Here is an 18,518-nt window from a genome sequence, read left to right as displayed (position 1 = left end):
TCCCCACATCTGTACCCTAGAGTTCAGAGTGGGGGAGGAACCTTGACAGCCCCTGTCAACAGCATGAGGAGAAAGTGTTTCTAAGGCTGAAGAGGGGAATCAGACAGTCAACAGAAAGACCTAACAAATCCTGGCAGTCTCAGCTGTCTGCTGACACATCTACTGACTTGAAATTTGGGCAGTACTTGATCTGTGCCAGGGCTTGGCAGTTCATAGCCCCGGCACCGCTGGGCTTCCTGCATCAATTCTGAATGCAAAATAATTGCTTGAGCCCTGGCACCTCTTTCATTACAAATTAAACACTGAACTTGGAGTAAAACTTTCAGAAGCACAAGAAGCTAAATCCCTTTTCAAACATGACTTAGGCACTTCAGAACCCAACTTTAAATGAAAGTCAGTGAGACTTATGTTCTTAAATCCCATTAACTTTCATTGAAAATAAAGTCTCATTTTGAAAAGCACCTTTGGAAGTAAGGTGCTTTGAAAGTTTTACCAAGTCAAGCTTTTAAATTCTTGGTAGTAACAAGGGCTAAAAATACATGAGAGTGAGACGTGGACTCTTTCCACTTCACATGCTACACTGTCAGTTAAGCTCCACAGCAGAGAGTATTATGGGTGATCAGTCATAGAAGACACAAAGGATAAATTGCTTCATGGTCAGACCACAGGATGTATTTGCAGCCCTAGCAGTTAGGAAAGTAGGAGTGCCTGGAGACTGAATTTCCACCCCTTGAAAATAAATATGGAACCACATCAAACTTTTTTAAATTTTCAAGTCACACAAACTTCCAACGGTAGCCGCACTTTAAGGTCACGGACTATACTTGTAAAGTTCAAGAGCTAGCACATGCCATCAACAGTCACCCACCTGCCAAGTGGAGCTTTTGCAACAGTCTTGCTGAACAAGAGATGACCCAGGCCTGTGCAAAAGTGCTGTTACTTCAAGGACAACAGCTGCATCTAAAACTCCGTCGTGTGTTTTGGGTAACCATATTTGGGTGTTTCAGAGCAGCACAGTTCTAAGCAGGAGCAGGGTCTCCTCATTCAGAGGAGACTCCAGCAGCATGATGTTTAGTGATCCCTTGAAAGGAAGGGGTGAAGCACCCTGGGGAGGACACAAGGCCAGAGAGCACCTTAGTAAAGACACTTGGCATATTCTGCCTTCCGTCCCCATGCCACCCCTGGAGTGTTAGGTCCAGGGACTGGGCCCCACCCTCTACAAACCAAACCCAGAAGTCAGGCCCTGGTTGCCAGTAAATACTTGGTGCCACCTGCAACCTGGAAAAACACAATTGTTCCAACACCACTTCACTTTGAGTCATTTGACCCCAAAAATCAGGGTATGTGTGCGCAAAATGCAGGTGACAAGGAGATTTCATGTCATGTACGGTTCTCCTCGTGAATTACAGGCATGTGCAGGGACCATGGCCCCATTCCATATCTGACATAACTTTCTATGGGCTGGACAATGATCAAAGAGAGTAAACATGAGATGCCCATCCTAGCTCCTTCCCTCTCTCCTTCACACCCCCTCTTCAGCTCAATCCCCACTGGCAGAGTCAAGCTGTGCTTAGATCATGTTATAAGCCACATGGGCAGATCGTGATCCACCAGCTCCCAAACTCGATGCTCCACCAAAGAGCGGGTTAGTTCTTATGTATTTCTCCTATTATACAACATACTGGCCATGCCACATCTAGGGCCACCAGCTACATACCCTCCCTCATGCCAATTACGGTAGTACCTCAACCTCTGGAACAACGGGCTTCGGAGATGCTCTCACCGGACTACAGCCAGTCATGCTGTGTACATCAAAAGCAACGTAACAGACGTCCACCCCCAGAAAGACACGACCCTCCCCATTCAGCCCACCCCCAAGGGGGAGCAGACAAGCCTTGCAGCACGCCCAGATGACATGGTCAACAAGCCAGGGCTCTGCGGATGGAAGGGGGCTGTCCCAGTGGCTTCCTGTTGTAGGAGTGCCACAGGCTTTGCCCACTGGTCAGAACCCTGCCCTCCAGGAGCACAAAGGGGTAGAGGCCTCTCTGATCCCAGAGAGGGCTCCCCTTGCTGAATGACAAATTCTCAGCACGCTTTCTTGTTAGCAACAGGAACAGCTCAATGGGGCAAGACAGGGCTAGCCCGCAGCGCTAGCTTTCACTGGGCAGAGACCAATACACCCAGCAGGGAAGAAGCTTTCCTCCCCAACGGCCCCCTCCAGAACTGCCCTGTGCAATGGGTGAGCAATCCCTCTGCACCGCGGGCAGTTTGGTCAAGACAACAAAGGCACTGCCCTTTACCAAGAGGGCCACCCCCAGATCTTGCAGGAGCGCACGTCAAAAAGACAGACCGCCTGGGTTTTTGTCCCATGGCCTTTCGATCAATCATTTAATACCAAGGCTAAAGGCACCTACTGAGAAGGTGGCAGCACACCCTGCATAGTTATGTGTTGAGAAGCCAGGTGACTGAGGAATGATGAAGTTTGACTTCAGAAATAAAAGAGGGCTACCGATCCAGTAAGCTGCCGTGTTACCGCTTCCCCCCTGCACTGTGTTACTCCCACCTCCACCCCCACTGTCTTTAGGGCAGATCTTTGTTTAGAGGAACCTTCAGGTTGATTTAGGTCTTCAAAAAGAGCAGGGACTCAAAACCGGTGACTAAGGGGTGGGGCTATTTTAAAAATAAATGTCCCAGTAAAGCCATAGGAATTGCCACACCAGATGAGACCGAGGGTCCGTCCAGTGGGCAGTACTAGCTGCTTCGAAGGGAGGCCCACAAATGGCTTTAAGGGACAGGTCTGCAGTGAACTGGAGGGAGAGCAGGAAGGAGAAATATCGTTCTAACCCCAGGTAGGTGAGGCTCACAAAACCAAGATTTCTCTTTTGATTTAAACATTCCCCAGCAGCTCAGACATGGTAGAGCTAGTACACTAAACCCAAGACTGAAACTACCGGGTGTTGTCTCCATGCTGTGCCATAGCAATAAGTGACTGCGGTTAAAGTATTTTCACGTTGAATGATTTAGAGCAGCGTTTCCCAAACTTGGGACACCGCTTGTTCAGGGAAAGCCCCTGGCGGGCCAGGCCGGTTTGTTTACCTGCCGCATCCGCAGGTTCGGCCGATTGCGGCTCCCACTGGCCGTGGTTCGCTCTGCCCGGCCAACGGGGGCTGCGGGAAGCGGTGCGGGCCGAGGGACATACTGGCCGATGTTTCCCGCAGCCACCATTGGCCGGGCACAGCGAACCGTGGCCAGTGACAGCCGCGATCGGCCGAACCTGCAGATGCGGCAGGTAAACAAACTGGTCCTGCCTGCCAGGGGCTTTCCCTGAACAAGCAGCGTTGCACACCACAGCTCAGGACATCTGTGTGGGGATTTTCAAAGCCGGATTTTTATTTTGACAGCAGCTCTTCATTAGGATTGCTGTATTTTGCTCAGATAAATAACCTCACATACACACAACAAACTGGTGCCTTATTCCCTGCATCAGTTTTTACTTCCCTTCAACTGATGCACGTTTTTGCTGTGTGACATTACAGCAAAACACAGATCAAAGAAGTCCCTTTTCTATTTTGTTCTGGAAGCTGGTTCACAACCACAGCCCTTCAGGACAGCTGGGAAATGGTTAAGCTGCTGATCAGCTGCCAAGGACACAAGTGCTAGGAACACCAGGGTCAGAGTGTGTGACTTTGGCACCAGATCTGTGGTCAGCTAGGTCACCTTCCCCACATAAAATCCAAGCGAACTGCACAGCTTGTTCATTTTGGTTGCACCCCCTGCAATGCAAGTCACCACTCTCAGGGGCTGTTATGATACAAGTCCAAGAGGTTCAGGTAGCTGATAGCACACTACAATAAAATCAGATGCTCTAGCTTCCTCAGGGAAGCCTTCCCCCTGCTCTGCTGGAGTCAATACTGAATGGTCAGAGGACTCCAATATGCATCGCCAAAATCACGCAGGGCAAACCCACCCACACACAAAACGCAGCATCCAGAGTTGCCGAGTTTTAGAACTAGGGTCCCCCCAGTCACATTCCCAGAAAGCTGTTTCCAACTCAGCCCTTGAGCATTTTTCAGGGAAAGATTGATTTTATATTTCAACTCTGCTCAGATCAGTTTGGGCTCCAACCAGCCCTTGGGGCAACCTCAGGACTGAGCCAGTCTCCTTGGACAATGAGGGGGCTCTCTGCCTGCCCACAGCCCCCGAAGTCGTCCCAGTTTTAATGCGGATCAGGTAGCCGACCACCCCACCATCCCTTCTGAAGGGCCACCTCATGGAAAATGTCCCACCGTTAACTAAAGCATGCCCGGCCTCTTCTACAGGAGCCATGAGTCAGTGATGTGGGGGCTAAACAGCACGCCTGGAGCTGCACAGCTAACTCCAAGTAGAGCGGCAGACAAGTGACCAAGGGCAGAACGGGGCCTTCAGCATGACCCCTTGTCTAACTTGTTGTGTGTGGACCATGACTGGAGAAATCATACTTCCACCAGGCTGCGCACACAGACCTAAGTGCTAAGGCAAAGAATAATCCCCCACAAACTGCAACGAGTGACTCAAGTCTCTGACGTCCAACTCTGATGAGAGATCCAGCAACATGGTGCAGCCGCTAACGAGAGCCCTAAGTAACCACGTGCCAAACCATGGGAGCTCTTGAAAAAGCACATTCAAGCACAGCAGAGAGTGAACTCCACAACAGCTGCACACGTAGTCACTGTTACACTGACCCTAGCCCCCAGCCTTCCAATACACATTAGGGCTCTCGAATAGCATTGCTCTTTGGTTCTAACAATTCCAGATTCAGAACAGAATGAGAGGTGGCTGTGTCTAGACCTACCATCCCCAGAAATGGAAGCAGATGCCTAAATTCCAACCCTCCCCAAGTGATGAGTTTACCTTAAAGCACTGGAGAAAGAAGTTTGCCATTGGTACTTCTCTAGCGCCCATCACCACGGTAACCAACTGTCAAGGTTCCTTCCCCACTCTGAACTCTAGGGTACAGATGTGGGGACCCGCATGAAAGACCCCCTAAGCTTATTCTTACCAGCTTAGGTTAAAAACTTCCCCAAGGTACAAACTTTGCTTTGTCCTTGAACCCTATGCTGCCACCACCAAGCGTGTTAAACAAAGAACAGGGAAAGAGCCCACTTGGAGACATCTTCCTGGGGAAGGCTTGACAAAAATCCTCACCAATTTGTATAGGTGAGCACAGACCCAAACCCTTGGATCTTAAGAACAATGAAAAATCAATCAGGTTCTTAAAAGAAGAATTTTAATTCAAGAAAAGGTAAAAGAACCACCTCTGTAAAATCAGGATGGTAAATACCTTAGAAGGTAATCAGATTCAAAAAATAGAGAATCCCTCGTGGCAGAGCCTTAAGTTACAAAAACACAAAAACAGGAATATACATTCCATTCAGCACAGCGTATTTTACCAGCCATTAAACAAAAGGAAATCTAACGCATTTCTAGCTAGATTACTTACTAATTTAACAGAGTTTCTGAGACGGTGTTCCTGATCTGTACCTGGCAAAAGCATCACACAGACAGAAAAACCCTTTGTTTCCCCCCGCCCCTTCCAGATTTGAAAGTATCTGGTCTCTTCATTGATCATTTGGTCAGGTGCCAGTGAGGTTATTTTAGCTTCTTAACCCTTTACAAGGGAAAGGGTTTTGCCTCTGGCCAGAGGGATTTTTTAGCACTGTATACAGAAAGGCGGTTATCCTTCCCTTTATTTTTAGGACACCAACCATCTCACAGTCCCATGCATTTATCCCTTCCTGTGAGGCAGGGCAGTGCTCTTACTTCCTTTGTAAAGATAGGAAAATGAGGCACAGAGAGGCTAAGTGACTTGCCCAAACCCTCACAGGAAGTCTGTGGCAGAGGTGGGAATTGAGCCTGCGTCTCCCAAGTCCCAGGCTAACACCCTAACCACTGAACCTTCTCTTTGTACACAGAGAAGCATGCCCTGGGTAAGGGAAAGCTTCTCACATCCTCCTTTGCCAGCAAGCTCTTGTCTTGACTAGGGACAGACCCCTGTTAGGCAACTTGGGCCAATTCATTCGCTAGCCCACATGCCCAGCCCAACTAGCACTGCGGAGTACTCTGCCCAGCAACTGGACAGCAATGCCTCATTTCACACAGGCCGCCACCACCACACGCCATGGTCCCAGCTTTTGAGTCATCACTGTCTTGGGACAGAATCAAGCCAGGTAATGGGATTCGGAGCCCAAGCCATGCAGTGTCCCCAAACTAAGAGCGGGTTTTAGCCTTACCTGTACTATGTCCAGCACCATGCCAGCAGCTACCATCCCAAACCCGGCCAGCAGGAAAGGGAAGAGGACCTGCAACCCGATGGAGAAGGAGGTCTCCTTGAGAGGGGAGGCAGGCTCAGGGCCCTGATCTGTACTTGCGTCATCGCTCTCGTTGCTCTGGCTGCCGTTCTCCAACAGGGCGTCCTCTTCTCGCACCCCTTTGGCGTTTGCATGGGACTCCAGCACCACCACCTCCACTCCTTCTCCGTCGGGCTCCAAGAACTCGGAGGGCTCCACGAGCTGCTGCCGGTCCGGACTGGTCAGGCAGTCTACGGGCACAGCCAGGATTGGCAGCACCACCCCATTGGTCTGGTGAGCCTCCTTCTGCTCCAGCTTGGAGGACATGCTGAAGGGCGGATGTCCCCCCCAACCCTCAACTTGGCAGGGCTACAGCAGGCAGCTGTCCCAGAAAAGACCTTCTGCCCAGGGCTCAAGCCAATGCCCCTTCTTGCATCTAGATGCCACCTCCTTTGTTCTTGTGTGCCTGCCCTCGACTGCAGAGGCTGATCCCCTAGCAGAGATCCCCATCAAGCACAATCCAGAAACGGGAGACACCAACCGCCAAACCGGCGGAGAAGAAGGAGATTCCAGATACAATCCTTTGGCTCTAGTTCTCCTGTTCCCAGAAGAAGGGGCTGTAGAAGCACACGCAGTCTCCCAGATTCTCTTCTTTGGTTCTTCACACTTTAGTACCTCTTCTTCCAACACTCCACATCCCCCACTCAGCCCTGGCTCCAGCAGCTGGACTTGTATTCAGTTGCTTTTAAGGGGAAGCAGGGAAAACATAAAAACATGAAACAAAGTCTTTCAAACCAGGGTGTTATAAAGCAGGATTTTATAAAAAAAAAGTTCGGGTGGGTGGGGGGAAATTTGGGTTCTATCCTTTTAAAAGAATAAAGGAAATTCCCCTGATTTCAGCTCCTTGCGTCATTCCAGGTTAATTACTTAACCAGGCAAGGAACTGGGAGGATCAGAGTTTAAAAATAAAGGACCACTTGAATGAGTTCTCTTCTTTGGAGCTACAGATCTGCTTTCTTCTTCCCGGGGACCTTGCTTTCAGGGGGAGACAGTGCAGAGAAGTCTTGGTTGGTGTCTGGCAGCTGACAGCACTGGCCTTTTCATGCCTTACAGCCTCTTTTCCCTGCTCTCTGCAGAACAGCTGGGTCACCAGTCAGCTCCAACTACAGCAGTGAGCCTCGGCTGTCCTCCCGGCTGTCCTCCTGTGTAAGGGAATCTCTCACCTAACACCACGTGGCAAAGATGACTCTTAACTAAAGGAACAGGAAGTTCCCAGATAGGGTTACTTGGTGAGCCTAGCTTGCGCTGGCAGGGATGCTGGCATTGAGAGATGGCCTGGCTCACACCCACGCTCCAGGGACTGCTGCGCGCTTTCACCTTAAAACAGGAGAGAAACAAGCGATACAAATATTTGATCTAACCTTTCTGCAGTCAGCACAATGGCACATTCATTCAGCAATGCTTCCCTCCCATGCACTGGCCTTCAATGGCTTTACTATTCTGCTCTCCAGAACTATGCTGCTGAGCTAGTTAACCCTCCCTCACAACTCCTGGCACACACAGCAATGGGACAGTGTCAAATGGGGGGGAGGGAGGGGAGAAGAAGAGAGGAGAAATGGGGAGGAGGCACAACTCACACAGCTTATGTGTGGTGGATGGTCTGCCCTGTTCTGTTCCCCACACCCAGCCCAGACATCTCCCATCACCTCCTCCCAACCTGTAAAGTCCTGCTTGGGATGCTCATGCACCAAAGTCACGAGACAGGGTGAACAGATGTGCTCAGTCCAGAGGACAAATACCATTGTTCAGCCATTGAGAGCCACTGTTGCAACGCCAGGCAGCGGACGCGCACACATCCCCAGATGGCCGGTTGCAGGCTCCAGACAGGCCTGACAGCAGAGTGGAACATTTCCCCAGCCGACATGCGGGTCAGCAGTCTCCGAGTTCAAGAGCCGAATTTCCCTGATCATTTGCAATAAACATAAGAGCAAGCCATAGAGCAGGCGTGGGCAAAATACAGCCCGCAGGCCAGACCCGGCCCATCTAACATGGCTGTCCAGCCTCCTCTGCCCCTCGCGATCTCAGAGTCCGAGCCGCTAGAAGTCCCACGGTGTAGCGAGCACTCAGGCAGGCTGCCTGCCTGCTGTGGCCCCACATCTCTCCCGGAAGCAGCCGGCTACTGCTGACACAACTCTGCGCACCCCAGGAGCGTGTGTGTGGGCGGAGGAAGAGGCAGCTCCACATGCTGCCCCTGCCCCCAGCACCATCCTCACACCAGAAACCAGCCAATGGGAGCTATAGGGGGTGGTGTTTGGGGGTGCGGGCAGCACACAGAGACCCCGCTGCCCTCCTTCCCCACAAAGGGGCACGCAGAGACGTGCCAGCAGCAGCTGGCTGCAGCTGCTTCTGGGAGCGGCGTGGGGCCATGGCATGCAAGCAGCCTGCCTGAGCCCTGCTGCGCTGCCAGCTGGGAGCTGCCTGTGGTGAGCGCCTCCTGTGGTAAGCGCCTACACCTCGCACCCCTTCCCGCACCAGGTCAGAACCACCCCCTGTACCCAAACTCCCTCCCAGAGCCCTCACCCTCTCCTGCACCCCAACCCCCCGCCACAGCCCTCCTGCACCCAAACTCCCTCCCAGACCCCACACCCCCTCCATTAATATAGTAGAAATGTGGGGCCCTGACGACTTACAAAAATTCGTGGAGTGGCTCCCCTGTGAAAATTATTGCCCATCCCTGCCATAGCAGGATACCATGGTTAATGGGCACAGTCCTGAGCAGGCCGGGGTGTGCGTACTGCTGCCCTCTGCTGGACAGAATCACAAGTGCTTCATGGACAAGATAGGCCTTGGATTGCTGGAGAGCTGGAAGGTCAGGGTTCTCTCCCCGCTACTGAGGGACAGCTAAGTAACTTCGCTGTTGTACAAAAACCCCTAGCGAGTACCAAGTTCTACTCAGCGCTGGCTGGGAGCTCAAATACAAACCGAACACCCGCCCTCCTCCCAAGACACAATCCATTAGGTATCATACGCGGAAGGGGGAGCATGTAATGAGCGAAGGCATTTTACCACACTGAACCATCACTAAGTTTGGAAGGTGAATCCCAGCTTTGCTGAACGGATCTTGCAACGACAGTGCTATGACAAGCCACTCTGCTTGTAAGGCATACCCTGAACACAGGGTACAGTGCTGAGTGCAAAGCTCGTGGGACCCTAAGCCCCCAAGAGGAAAAACCCCACATGAAACTACAAAGTTTCAACCTGCTACCTTGACAAGTCTTCCTTCCCTTCCGCTGCAGGAATCTTTACTGGGGGTGGAGGAAAGCTCATTGTGGTACATTCTAAAAACCACCCCCCCAGGAATAGTGTCAATACACTAAGCAGCGGACACTGCTGCTTCGTTAACCACTGCCGTTTAGTGCTTCCTTTTCACACTCCCTCGGACAGACTGATTCAGGCAACAGATGATTTATTATCATTACTAGCCATGTCACTGTACACAGGTCGGCCAGCCTCTGATTCAGGAATCTGAGTAATCCAGCCAGCTCCAGTCCAAATACATGTTTGAGTCACACCTCAAAAAACTCAACTTCTCCCCACTCACCACCCTGGCTGTTTGGATTGACGACATCTATTACCCACAACCTCCAGTCTAAGAGTGGAACAGGAACCTTCACACACACACACACTGTTCACCTTCACTGGGCGTCAAGTTTTCCATGAATTAATCTCCTGCCTCTCTCTAGGTAATACCTAGCGCACCCCACCGATAACACCCCCAATGGCATCGGCAAAACCCTCCTGCCCAGAAGAAATGCCTTTTGAGTCAAGTACCATCTAATATCCACCCCAGCTATATCCCATTCAGATACAGAATTTTAAAAGGGACTTGCCCACCCCCAGTCCATCACCCCCACAGCCTACCCCCCCGACCCAATCACCCACAAGGCCCCTACGGGGAAAGGGTGCATCCAGGGGATTTAGAGGGAAAGCTGGAGACTGACCCATAAGCCTCCTTCCCTAAGGAAAAACAAATGTATTCCCATGTCACGTTCACCTCTCCGAGGCACGCTATCCTTACCGTACATGCCTTGGCAACCGTGGGAAGGAGAACGCACCCCAGCACCACCCATGCGGAGTCCCACCGCGGGGGGGTCCTATTATTGGGGCACCCCCAGGGGTGCCGGGGCAATCTGTACAGGGGGGACGCTGAGAGCCACTGAATGAAACCAAACCCTGTATCTCACGGAAACCACTTCAAGCCGGGGGGGGGCTGCTGCAGCACCCCCCAGGTCCAGCACCTGTGGGCGCCCCCGGCGCTCGCAACAGCCTGACGAGGAGCCTGACATACCCGCAAGGAGGCTGCATCGAGGGGCGGCTCCTTCACACACCACCCCCGCCAGCGAACTGCGTAAACCCCGCGGAGGCGGCAGGTCCCCCCACCCAAATAAGAGTCCCCAGTGCCAGCAGGAGCGGGGGCGGAAGGGGGGGGTGACAGGGACGGACCCTGGAACAGGGCAGGGCACATCCCCCCGCGGGTGACCCGCCAGCAAGTTGCACCCCGCGCCCCCCCCGGATTGCGCCAGGCTCCCGGCCGGCTGCAGGGACCCCCGCGCCGAGCACTGCACTGACCTGACCTGCCCTGGGAGCGGGAGCTGCTGCTGCTGCTGCCGGGACCCGTCCGACCCCGGCCTCCGTCCCTGCCCCGGCGCGCCCGCCGCTACATCGCCACTGGCCCAGCCTGCGCTCCCGCGGAGCCGCCGCGGCCGGAGCAGGGAGCTTGACATCACCAGCCGCCAATGGGGGCTCGGCGCCTGCGGCTCTGCCGCCTCGTCACTGGACGCCGCCTGCTGACGCAACAGGCAGCCCGCCCCCGGGCCGGCGGAGGGCTCGATGGGCAGCAGCGCTAGCCAATCAAAATGGGGAAAGAGGCCGGGGAGGCGGAGCGAGGGGGGGCCTGCCCCGTCGCAGGGAGGCGGGGCTTCATGGCGGAAGGAGCCAATCACGGGCTGCCTGCAAAGCTCGCTGGGCCTGGCTGGTGGCTGCGGGTGCGCACGTGTCTGGCTGTCGCTTCCCCGAGTAGTGTGGTCTGGTCTCCGGGGGTGGGGGCTAGGAGCCCGGACGCCTGGGTTCTTTTCCCAGCCCCAGCGAGGGGATTTGGGAGCCCGGATGCCTGGGTGCTTTTCCCAGCTTGAGCGGGTTGGGCAGATTTGGGAGCCCGGACTCCTGGGTTCTCTTCCCAGCCCCAGCGGGTGGGGGGATTTGGGAGCCCGGACGCCTGGGTTCTCTTCCCAGCCCCAGCGGGTGGGGGGATTTGGGAGCCCGGACGCCTGGGTTCTGTTCCGAGCCCCAATGTGGGGGATTTGGGAGCCCGGACTCGTGGGTTATAGTCCCAGTGCTGGGACAGGTATGAGATCTAGTGGTAAAAGCAGGGGGCCTGGGAGGCCTGTCTCCTGGTTGTATTCCCAGTTTAGAGAGTGAGGTGAAGTCTGGGGGTTAGTGCTGGAAGCTGGGACTCCTGGGTTCTAGTCTGGTTCTGCCACTGATAGAAAAATTCTTGGCAGCATCCCTTTAGATTTCTAGACCCGAGGGACTGAGGTGACGTTTTGAAGGTAATTGAGAATTTTATTGCAGGATTAAGAGTAGCAGCCTGTTAGTCTGTATTTGCAAAAAGGAAAGGAGTACTTGTGGCACCTTAGAGACTAACACATTTATTTGAGTATAAGCTTTCGTAAGCTACAGCTCTCTTCTTCAGATGCATTCAGTGGAAAATACAGTGGGGAGATTTATGTACATAGAGAACATGAAACAAGGATCCAAATCCTGTTTACGGCAAACTCCCTCCTCCCCCTGACAAAAATACACCAAATGCAGTAATTCCTGCTGCTGAGAACTCATTACTCGCTGCTCTGTAGGATTCAATTTCTCTGAATGAAACCAGCTTCTCTGATTCAGACAGGGTTTTGGTTTTTTTTAAACTCACCAGTGGAACTTTTGACCAGCTGTTATTTTTCCTTCCTGCCTTTCCTTTCCTCCCAGGAAATGGTCAACGGCAAGTTACTACCTAGAACTGATTACGTGATCCCAGGCTTGGTGCCTTAGAGACAGGTCCTGAACCAATGGCTTCTGCAGCACGCTAGTGCAAGGGCGAGGGAGAGGAAAGGACGGGGGCAGGGGTGCAACACAGGAACTGCTTCTGGTCTGCTTCCCCACCACACACAGTGTGAGTCAAATATTATTGAAGCTAGTGACCTCATCTCTTAAAATAAAGAAAACAAGGCCGTCAAGGTTGTGGAGCAAGGAGAGGCGTTCTGATGGAGACCTCTAAAGAGTTATGTTTTGTGTTATTTAACCCCTCTGTGCTCAGAGAATTACAAGGAGTTGTTTTTCTTTTAGTATTTGGGATGGTTGTTTTGGAAGGGCACAGTGAATCGGACACACTTGAAAGCGAGATTGGCATTAATTAAGCACCATGCTGTCCGGTGTCAGGTAAGCTTTTCCCATAGCGCTCCACTGATGAAGGTCGATCTTGATACAGGTTTCAGAGTAACAGCCGTGTTAGTCTGTATTCGCAAAAAGAAAAGGAGGACTTGTGGCACCTTAGAGACTAATAAATTGGTTAGTCTCTAAGGTGCCACAAGTACTCCTGATCTTGATACAGGTACCTATGCACTGCTTCACCCATGCACGTCGGTCCGAGCACTTAATTCACATTGCTACTGAAGCCTCGCTCGCAACTCTGCCAGTGTACCTCAATTCCAATTTTTAACACCTACTGTTATTCCAGTGGGGGTTCCTGCACACAGCTCTGCTGATGCACCCATGGTCTGAACAGAGAACAATGGATTCTGATCAGGTCAGAAAACATACAACGGATGCCTTGCCTATATATATATATATTTTTTAGTCTAACCTGTGGTAAGTTGGCAGTTACTGTGGGCCCTAGATAGCCACCTAATCTACCTATCTACTTTTTTTATAGTGCTCATCCTCATAATATCTGGAATCTGATATGAAGGCCGAGGAGACTTTGGAAGGTCAGATCTTTAGTTGGTATAAATCGGCATAGCTCCGTTGATCACAATGGAGTGATCACAGTAGAACTACACCGATTTACACCAGATGAGGATCTCACCCATTAGCTCTTTGCTGATCTCCAAACTTGCTGTCCCCGGTCAACTCCTGTTTTCTTGATTGCTCTGCCAGACTCATGTGAAGTGGTGATCTGCCCTCTCTTTTTTTTTTTTTTTTTTAAAAGAGCAATGGCATTGAATAAAAACCTGGATCCCAATATCCATGAGCTGTGGGGAGGTTCAGCCCTGGATTCAGATCTGGTTGTGCAGTTTGGGCCCACCCCACCATTTTAGGAAAGTGCCACTCCCGCACTGCATGAAAAATGAAGTCTGCGGTTTAAACTTTGCACATGTGTTTGCCCCAGCTTTACAAAGATCCACATAGGATTTATATTTGCTTTGTTAATCTGGAAAGAGTAGTGGAAGAGTGAGTGTACACTGTCATTTTGAAAATCAGCTGCATGACTCATGGAAACAGTGTAATCTATCAACATGGCAGTTAATGTAAATGTTAATATAAACCTATATTGGCTGAGAATGCACCCGCCTTGCTTTGCTCTGTGCCCGAGATTTGGGAAGCATGTCGCTGCCAAGAGGTGTGTGTGGCTTGGGGAGCTAGCAGTACATGTACAGCGTATACATTTCTTTTCCATGCAGAGCTTGAATGACCAAATGAGGAGCGGGGAAGGAACTCAGCAGCTGATCCTGGAGGTGGCAAAGACAGCTGGTGGCATTTACAATCCTGCTCTCATTGACAGTGAGGAGGAAAATACAGCATTGCTGGTGCCACTGAAGGGGGAATTTGCCCCATGTCTTAGACACAGGACAGAATCAAAACCCTACATCCAAATATCCCTGAACACTGGGAATGCCATACATTGGAGCCAAACTTCACAGGTGAGCCCCATGTGTCCACTGAAGTCAAAGGGAATTTTGCCTTTAAATACACTGGAATCAGAGTTCTCTCTATGTACTTATCTGAGCACCATTACCCTAATAATCTCTCCACACACATCAGAGGTAGGGAAGTATTATTCCCATTTTTGTTGATGTGGGAACAGAAACACAGAGGAACTAAGGCCCAGGCCCTCCCAAGTATTTAGACGCTTAATTTCCATTGAGATCAATGGAAGTCAGGAGCTTCAGCACCTTTGAGGATCTGGGTCGAAGCGACACAGGAGGTCTGTGGCGGAACAGGAACTTGAACCTAGGTTTCCTGTGTAGAGTGACCGGCTACTTCCTCTTCCTCCCTTGTCTTGTCTTGTCAGCCAGCCACATCAAACCTCCAGCTCTAAACTCTGGATGGGAGGGGATGCAGGTCCACTTTCCAGCCCCCTCTCTGTGTAAGACAAAGCTGAGTTCTATTTTATGCTCCCTCCCTTAGGGAACTGATTCAGAATTGTTTCCTTCGCAGTCATGTTACAAAATGAATCAGTGTTTAATGGAACAATAAAAAGAAAATGAAAATATCAAACCGTCTGGATTTATTTCAGCTAAAATGACACTATGCCAGATTTTCTAACCTTCTATAGCAAAGCACTGAGGGCCTTGGCAAAGACTTCACACCTTGGGGCCTGCAAGTGCTAGAGCCAAATCCTCAGCAGGTGTAAATCACCAGAGCCCTGGCTCAGTAGTAATCCTTCAATAACCAGTTCCCATTGACTTCAACGGGGGCCGTGGGTGCTCACTCACCACCCTGCCATTGCACTCAAAATCACAATGCATAGAAGTGCAAGATCAGGCCAATTAGTTAATCCTCACAACCCCTCCACCCCGCTGTGAGGGAGGGGAGTATGAATCCCATTGTACAACTGGGGAAAGTGAGGCACAGACAGGCCAAGTCGTCCCCAAAGCCACATCATAAATTCATCCTAGAATTGGGAATAGAACCCAGGAGTCCTGACTCCTGCTTTGATGCCTTGGCCACAAGATCATCTTATTTCTTTTGTTCAAGAGAACCTGACTTTTAGGACTCTCTTTGTTTACCCCTTATCTAGGCATTACAGGTTTTGAAAATCCATGTGCTCTGAATGCTTGCCCTCCCCACCGAACACAAAAACAACACACACAGAAGTGTGACCTTGTTTATTAACAGCCAGGCCAGCTGCATGCTCAGGAAGTGGAAGCATGAAGGAAAAAACCACTGAGATGAGAAAACAGAAATAGATAAAGTCCAAAACGGCTGCACTGACGTGCAGAGATCACACAGGCAGGAGGATGAAAGGGCAGGAAATGGGTTTTCAATTGCAGGGCAGCAGGTACAAAAGGCAGCAAAATGCTTTGGAAAGGAAACAATTTACAATCTGGCCACACTGGATCTCAGAAGATTAAGCCCGTGCATTTTACACCAGCCACATAATTTTTATCAGTACTAAACTGTTGACACTGGAGAACTGCATTGTGCAGGAGCTTAGTAATGGCCTATGGATTCATTAGCTACTAATTGGATCAAAATGGAGGGTCCATTATGCTGGATGCTTTACGAACAAACAGAAAGAAAGTCCCTGCTGTGAAGATCTAAAAGACTAAATAAACAAGATGGACAAAGGCTAGGTAGCAGAAAGGAAGTGTAATTATCCCCATTTCACAGATGGGGAACTGAGGCTCAGATGCTCAAAGGTACCTAATTCCCAGGCCTCTGAGGTGTGCAATTCCCAGGTCTTTGAAGATTTGGGACAGAAAGATTTAGTGAGTTGACCAGGGTCACACAGGAAACCTGTAGCAGAGAGATGGTTTAAACCTGCATCTCTTGTGTCTTAGTTCAGGGCCGTAGTCACAAGACCCTCCTACAGTTCCAAGTCACCAGACTGAATACAGCCTGGGCTGACAGTGACTGAGAATTCTGGTCAATCGAGAACTGGGTGTGGAAGGAGGGTGCTAGAGCTCAGTCTAAATCTTTGTGGGCCAGGTGTCTATATCACGAACAAACCCCACTGTGGTTAGCACAAACTGGCAGTCTCAGCAGGGCTAAATGGGCCATGGAGCCTGAATTACCCCTAGATGGGTCACTCCAGGACAGGGTCAATTCACATGGGCAGGAAGCATAGTATGATGTGTGCCCTATTCTGCAGAAAAACACTGGACCTGGGGGCTGGGTTCACCAGCTCTCAACGCAAAGGGGAGCACCAAGCAACTTTTCTTTACAGAGGGGTAGGTTGGGATGTGACTGCCCAGCGCTGGTGTATCCAGCTTTGACGCATGTGCTGCGCAGGGCGTGACGAATACAGTTAAGCATCTCCCACGCAATTGTCCAGTGCTTTCCCCTGCACTGAAGCATCTGGGCAGAGCACAGCGGGACGGGCCCTCACTTCCTGTGTTCCGTGAAGCCAGGGGTTCCTGTGTCAACAGCTGCTGACTTGGCGACCAAGTGGCCACCTGTCGCGTAGAAATTGAGGACATGCTTAACATTTTTTCACCTCATTCTGGATACAGCCTGAGAGCTTGTTTAGATTCATAAAATGGGCTGGAAACAGAATGTTATCACAGGAGAACTCACAGGCCTGATCGGGGATGACTGGGTGGGGGAGCTGATATTAATGAGCCTGGAAATAACAGCAGTGCTGTTCAATCCCTCTTATCCCACCCACTGGATGGGGCTGCTGCCTCCCCACAAAGGCCCCAAGGAGCAGTGCTGGATTAACCTTTTGTGATGCCCTGGGTCAGCACTAAGGATGTAGATAATGAGAGCCCCCAGAACGGTAATAATAAGGATGAAGAACCCACGAGCTTTGGAAAGGATATAAACTCTCCTGCTTCAGAGTAAAAGCCCACAAATGGGGGTCAGGATGAAACTTCCCCTGAGTGCAGGTTATCCCATAGCTATCTCCTGGGCTTTGCGCATCTTCCTCTGAAGCAGCTGGTGCTGACCACTGTCAGAGACAGGAGGCTGGATTGCATAGTGTGATCTGGTATAGAAATTTCTTTGTGCTTGTTCTGCTCTCCTTCTTTGGTCTGCTCCACATAAGAGCAAGGTATGCAAATAACCTGTCCCACCCTTTGCATCATGAGCCAAATGGGTAGCTAGCATCCAGTTAGCCACACGGTTACCACTTAGTCATGCTCTCGCTTGTGGAGCAGCCAAGGACCGGTCTGCACTACAAGCTGGAGCTGGCTTGTTAGATGCCAGGGTGGCATGTGACCAGATTATCACCAGGTTCCTTGACATGCTTCTATGTATAATGCAAATCTGGGACACTGTCTCCAAGAGATGTTTGTGAGCATCCCCTGGGCTGTAAGAAAGCACAACGGAGTTGGAGAAAAAGCACGATGGAAACTGTATGAAAAGCTGCCAGTGTCGTATTTGGTGGCTTGGATGTTGACTCTCACGTTCCATCGCCCCAGGCAATCCATCATTGCTGAAGAGTGCTTATTCTTTCTACTCCTCCCTGCTTTAACCGCCCCTGAATGCGGTCATTTTCCTTCCTGCTGAGAACTTGACATAGCTTCCTCTGGAGCCCGTCATCACCGCTCTTAAATCAGTCATAGGGGTCTCTATTAAATAACGCAGGGCACTCCCTTCCCCACCACGCTGAGCTCATTATCTCTGCAGCCCCTGCTGTCCCGGGGAAGCCATGAGACTGGAAACTGAACCCAAGTCTCCCACACAGCAGCGTGGTGCAGGCGGGGCATATGCCTGGCTGTGTAATTGAAAAAATTTCCCTGGGAGAGTATTTCTGATGGCCATTAGCAGGATTTCTGCTCCATAGGAAGCCCTGTTCTTAACACCCTGCTAGCTCTCGGCATCTCACTGACCGCACTGCAGAAGAAAGCCTAGCGGACACGACAGCATGGTTACTTTGGGAGATTATATGTAGAGCGTGAGTAGCAGGGACAATGGATCAGTTAGTGGCTATAAACATTTCAGATTTCTAGCTCAGCTATATCCCTGAATGGCAGAACTGGCATAGCAGGAAGGAGTACAGATCAGGACTGAAGTGCATTGGCAAGAATTCATATGGGGAGCTGTGATGGGGTGTTTACCCCACACACAGTGAGAAAGGTTAATATGGATCTAAGAAGTCAATTAAGCTGCCTGTTTGCACATGGAGGATAGGCCAGGCTGAACCTGTACCAGATGACTGGCACATAGCTAATGTGATGCTGATTTTTTAAAAGGGCACCA

The 18,518-nt window shown here is 51.0% G+C and overlaps 1 protein-coding gene and 1 long non-coding RNA gene across 5 annotated transcripts in view; one reads left to right on the top strand and one right to left on the bottom strand.

Annotated features, from left to right (window-relative positions):
* Positions 1-11,135, bottom strand: part of SLC41A1 (solute carrier family 41 member 1) — a 37,675-nt gene extending 26,540 nt beyond the window's left edge. For 2 of the 4 annotated variants that reach the window (XR_014709204.1, XM_084611465.1), the window contains exons 1-2: positions 10,956-11,135; positions 6,270-7,703 (exon numbers count right to left, since the gene is read on the bottom strand). Coding sequence is in view for 3 of the 4 variants with exons in the window: in XM_084611465.1 (XP_084467591.1) it covers positions 6,270-6,653 (384 nt within the window). In the remaining variant the exon portion in view is untranslated. Of the gene's footprint in view, positions 1-6,269; positions 7,704-8,125; positions 8,289-10,955 lie in introns of all 4 variants that reach the window. The other 2 variants (XM_084611467.1, XM_084611466.1) reach the window with 2 other exon arrangements.
* Positions 11,136-11,300: 165 nt separating this feature from the next.
* On the top strand, positions 11,301-14,838 carry LOC311511158. Its single transcript, XR_014709209.1, has 4 exons — positions 11,301-11,371; positions 12,363-12,546; positions 12,720-12,812; positions 14,054-14,838. It is a non-coding gene; the product is annotated as an uncharacterized lncRNA (long non-coding RNA).
* Positions 14,839-18,518: the final 3,680 nt, after the last annotated feature.

Source organism: Lepidochelys olivacea, assembly GCF_965140295.1.
Source record: "Lepidochelys olivacea isolate rLepOli2 genome assembly, chromosome: 21".
Taxonomy (NCBI): domain Eukaryota; kingdom Metazoa; phylum Chordata; order Testudines; family Cheloniidae; genus Lepidochelys; species Lepidochelys olivacea.
This window is presented reverse-complemented; position numbering and strand designations above follow the sequence as displayed.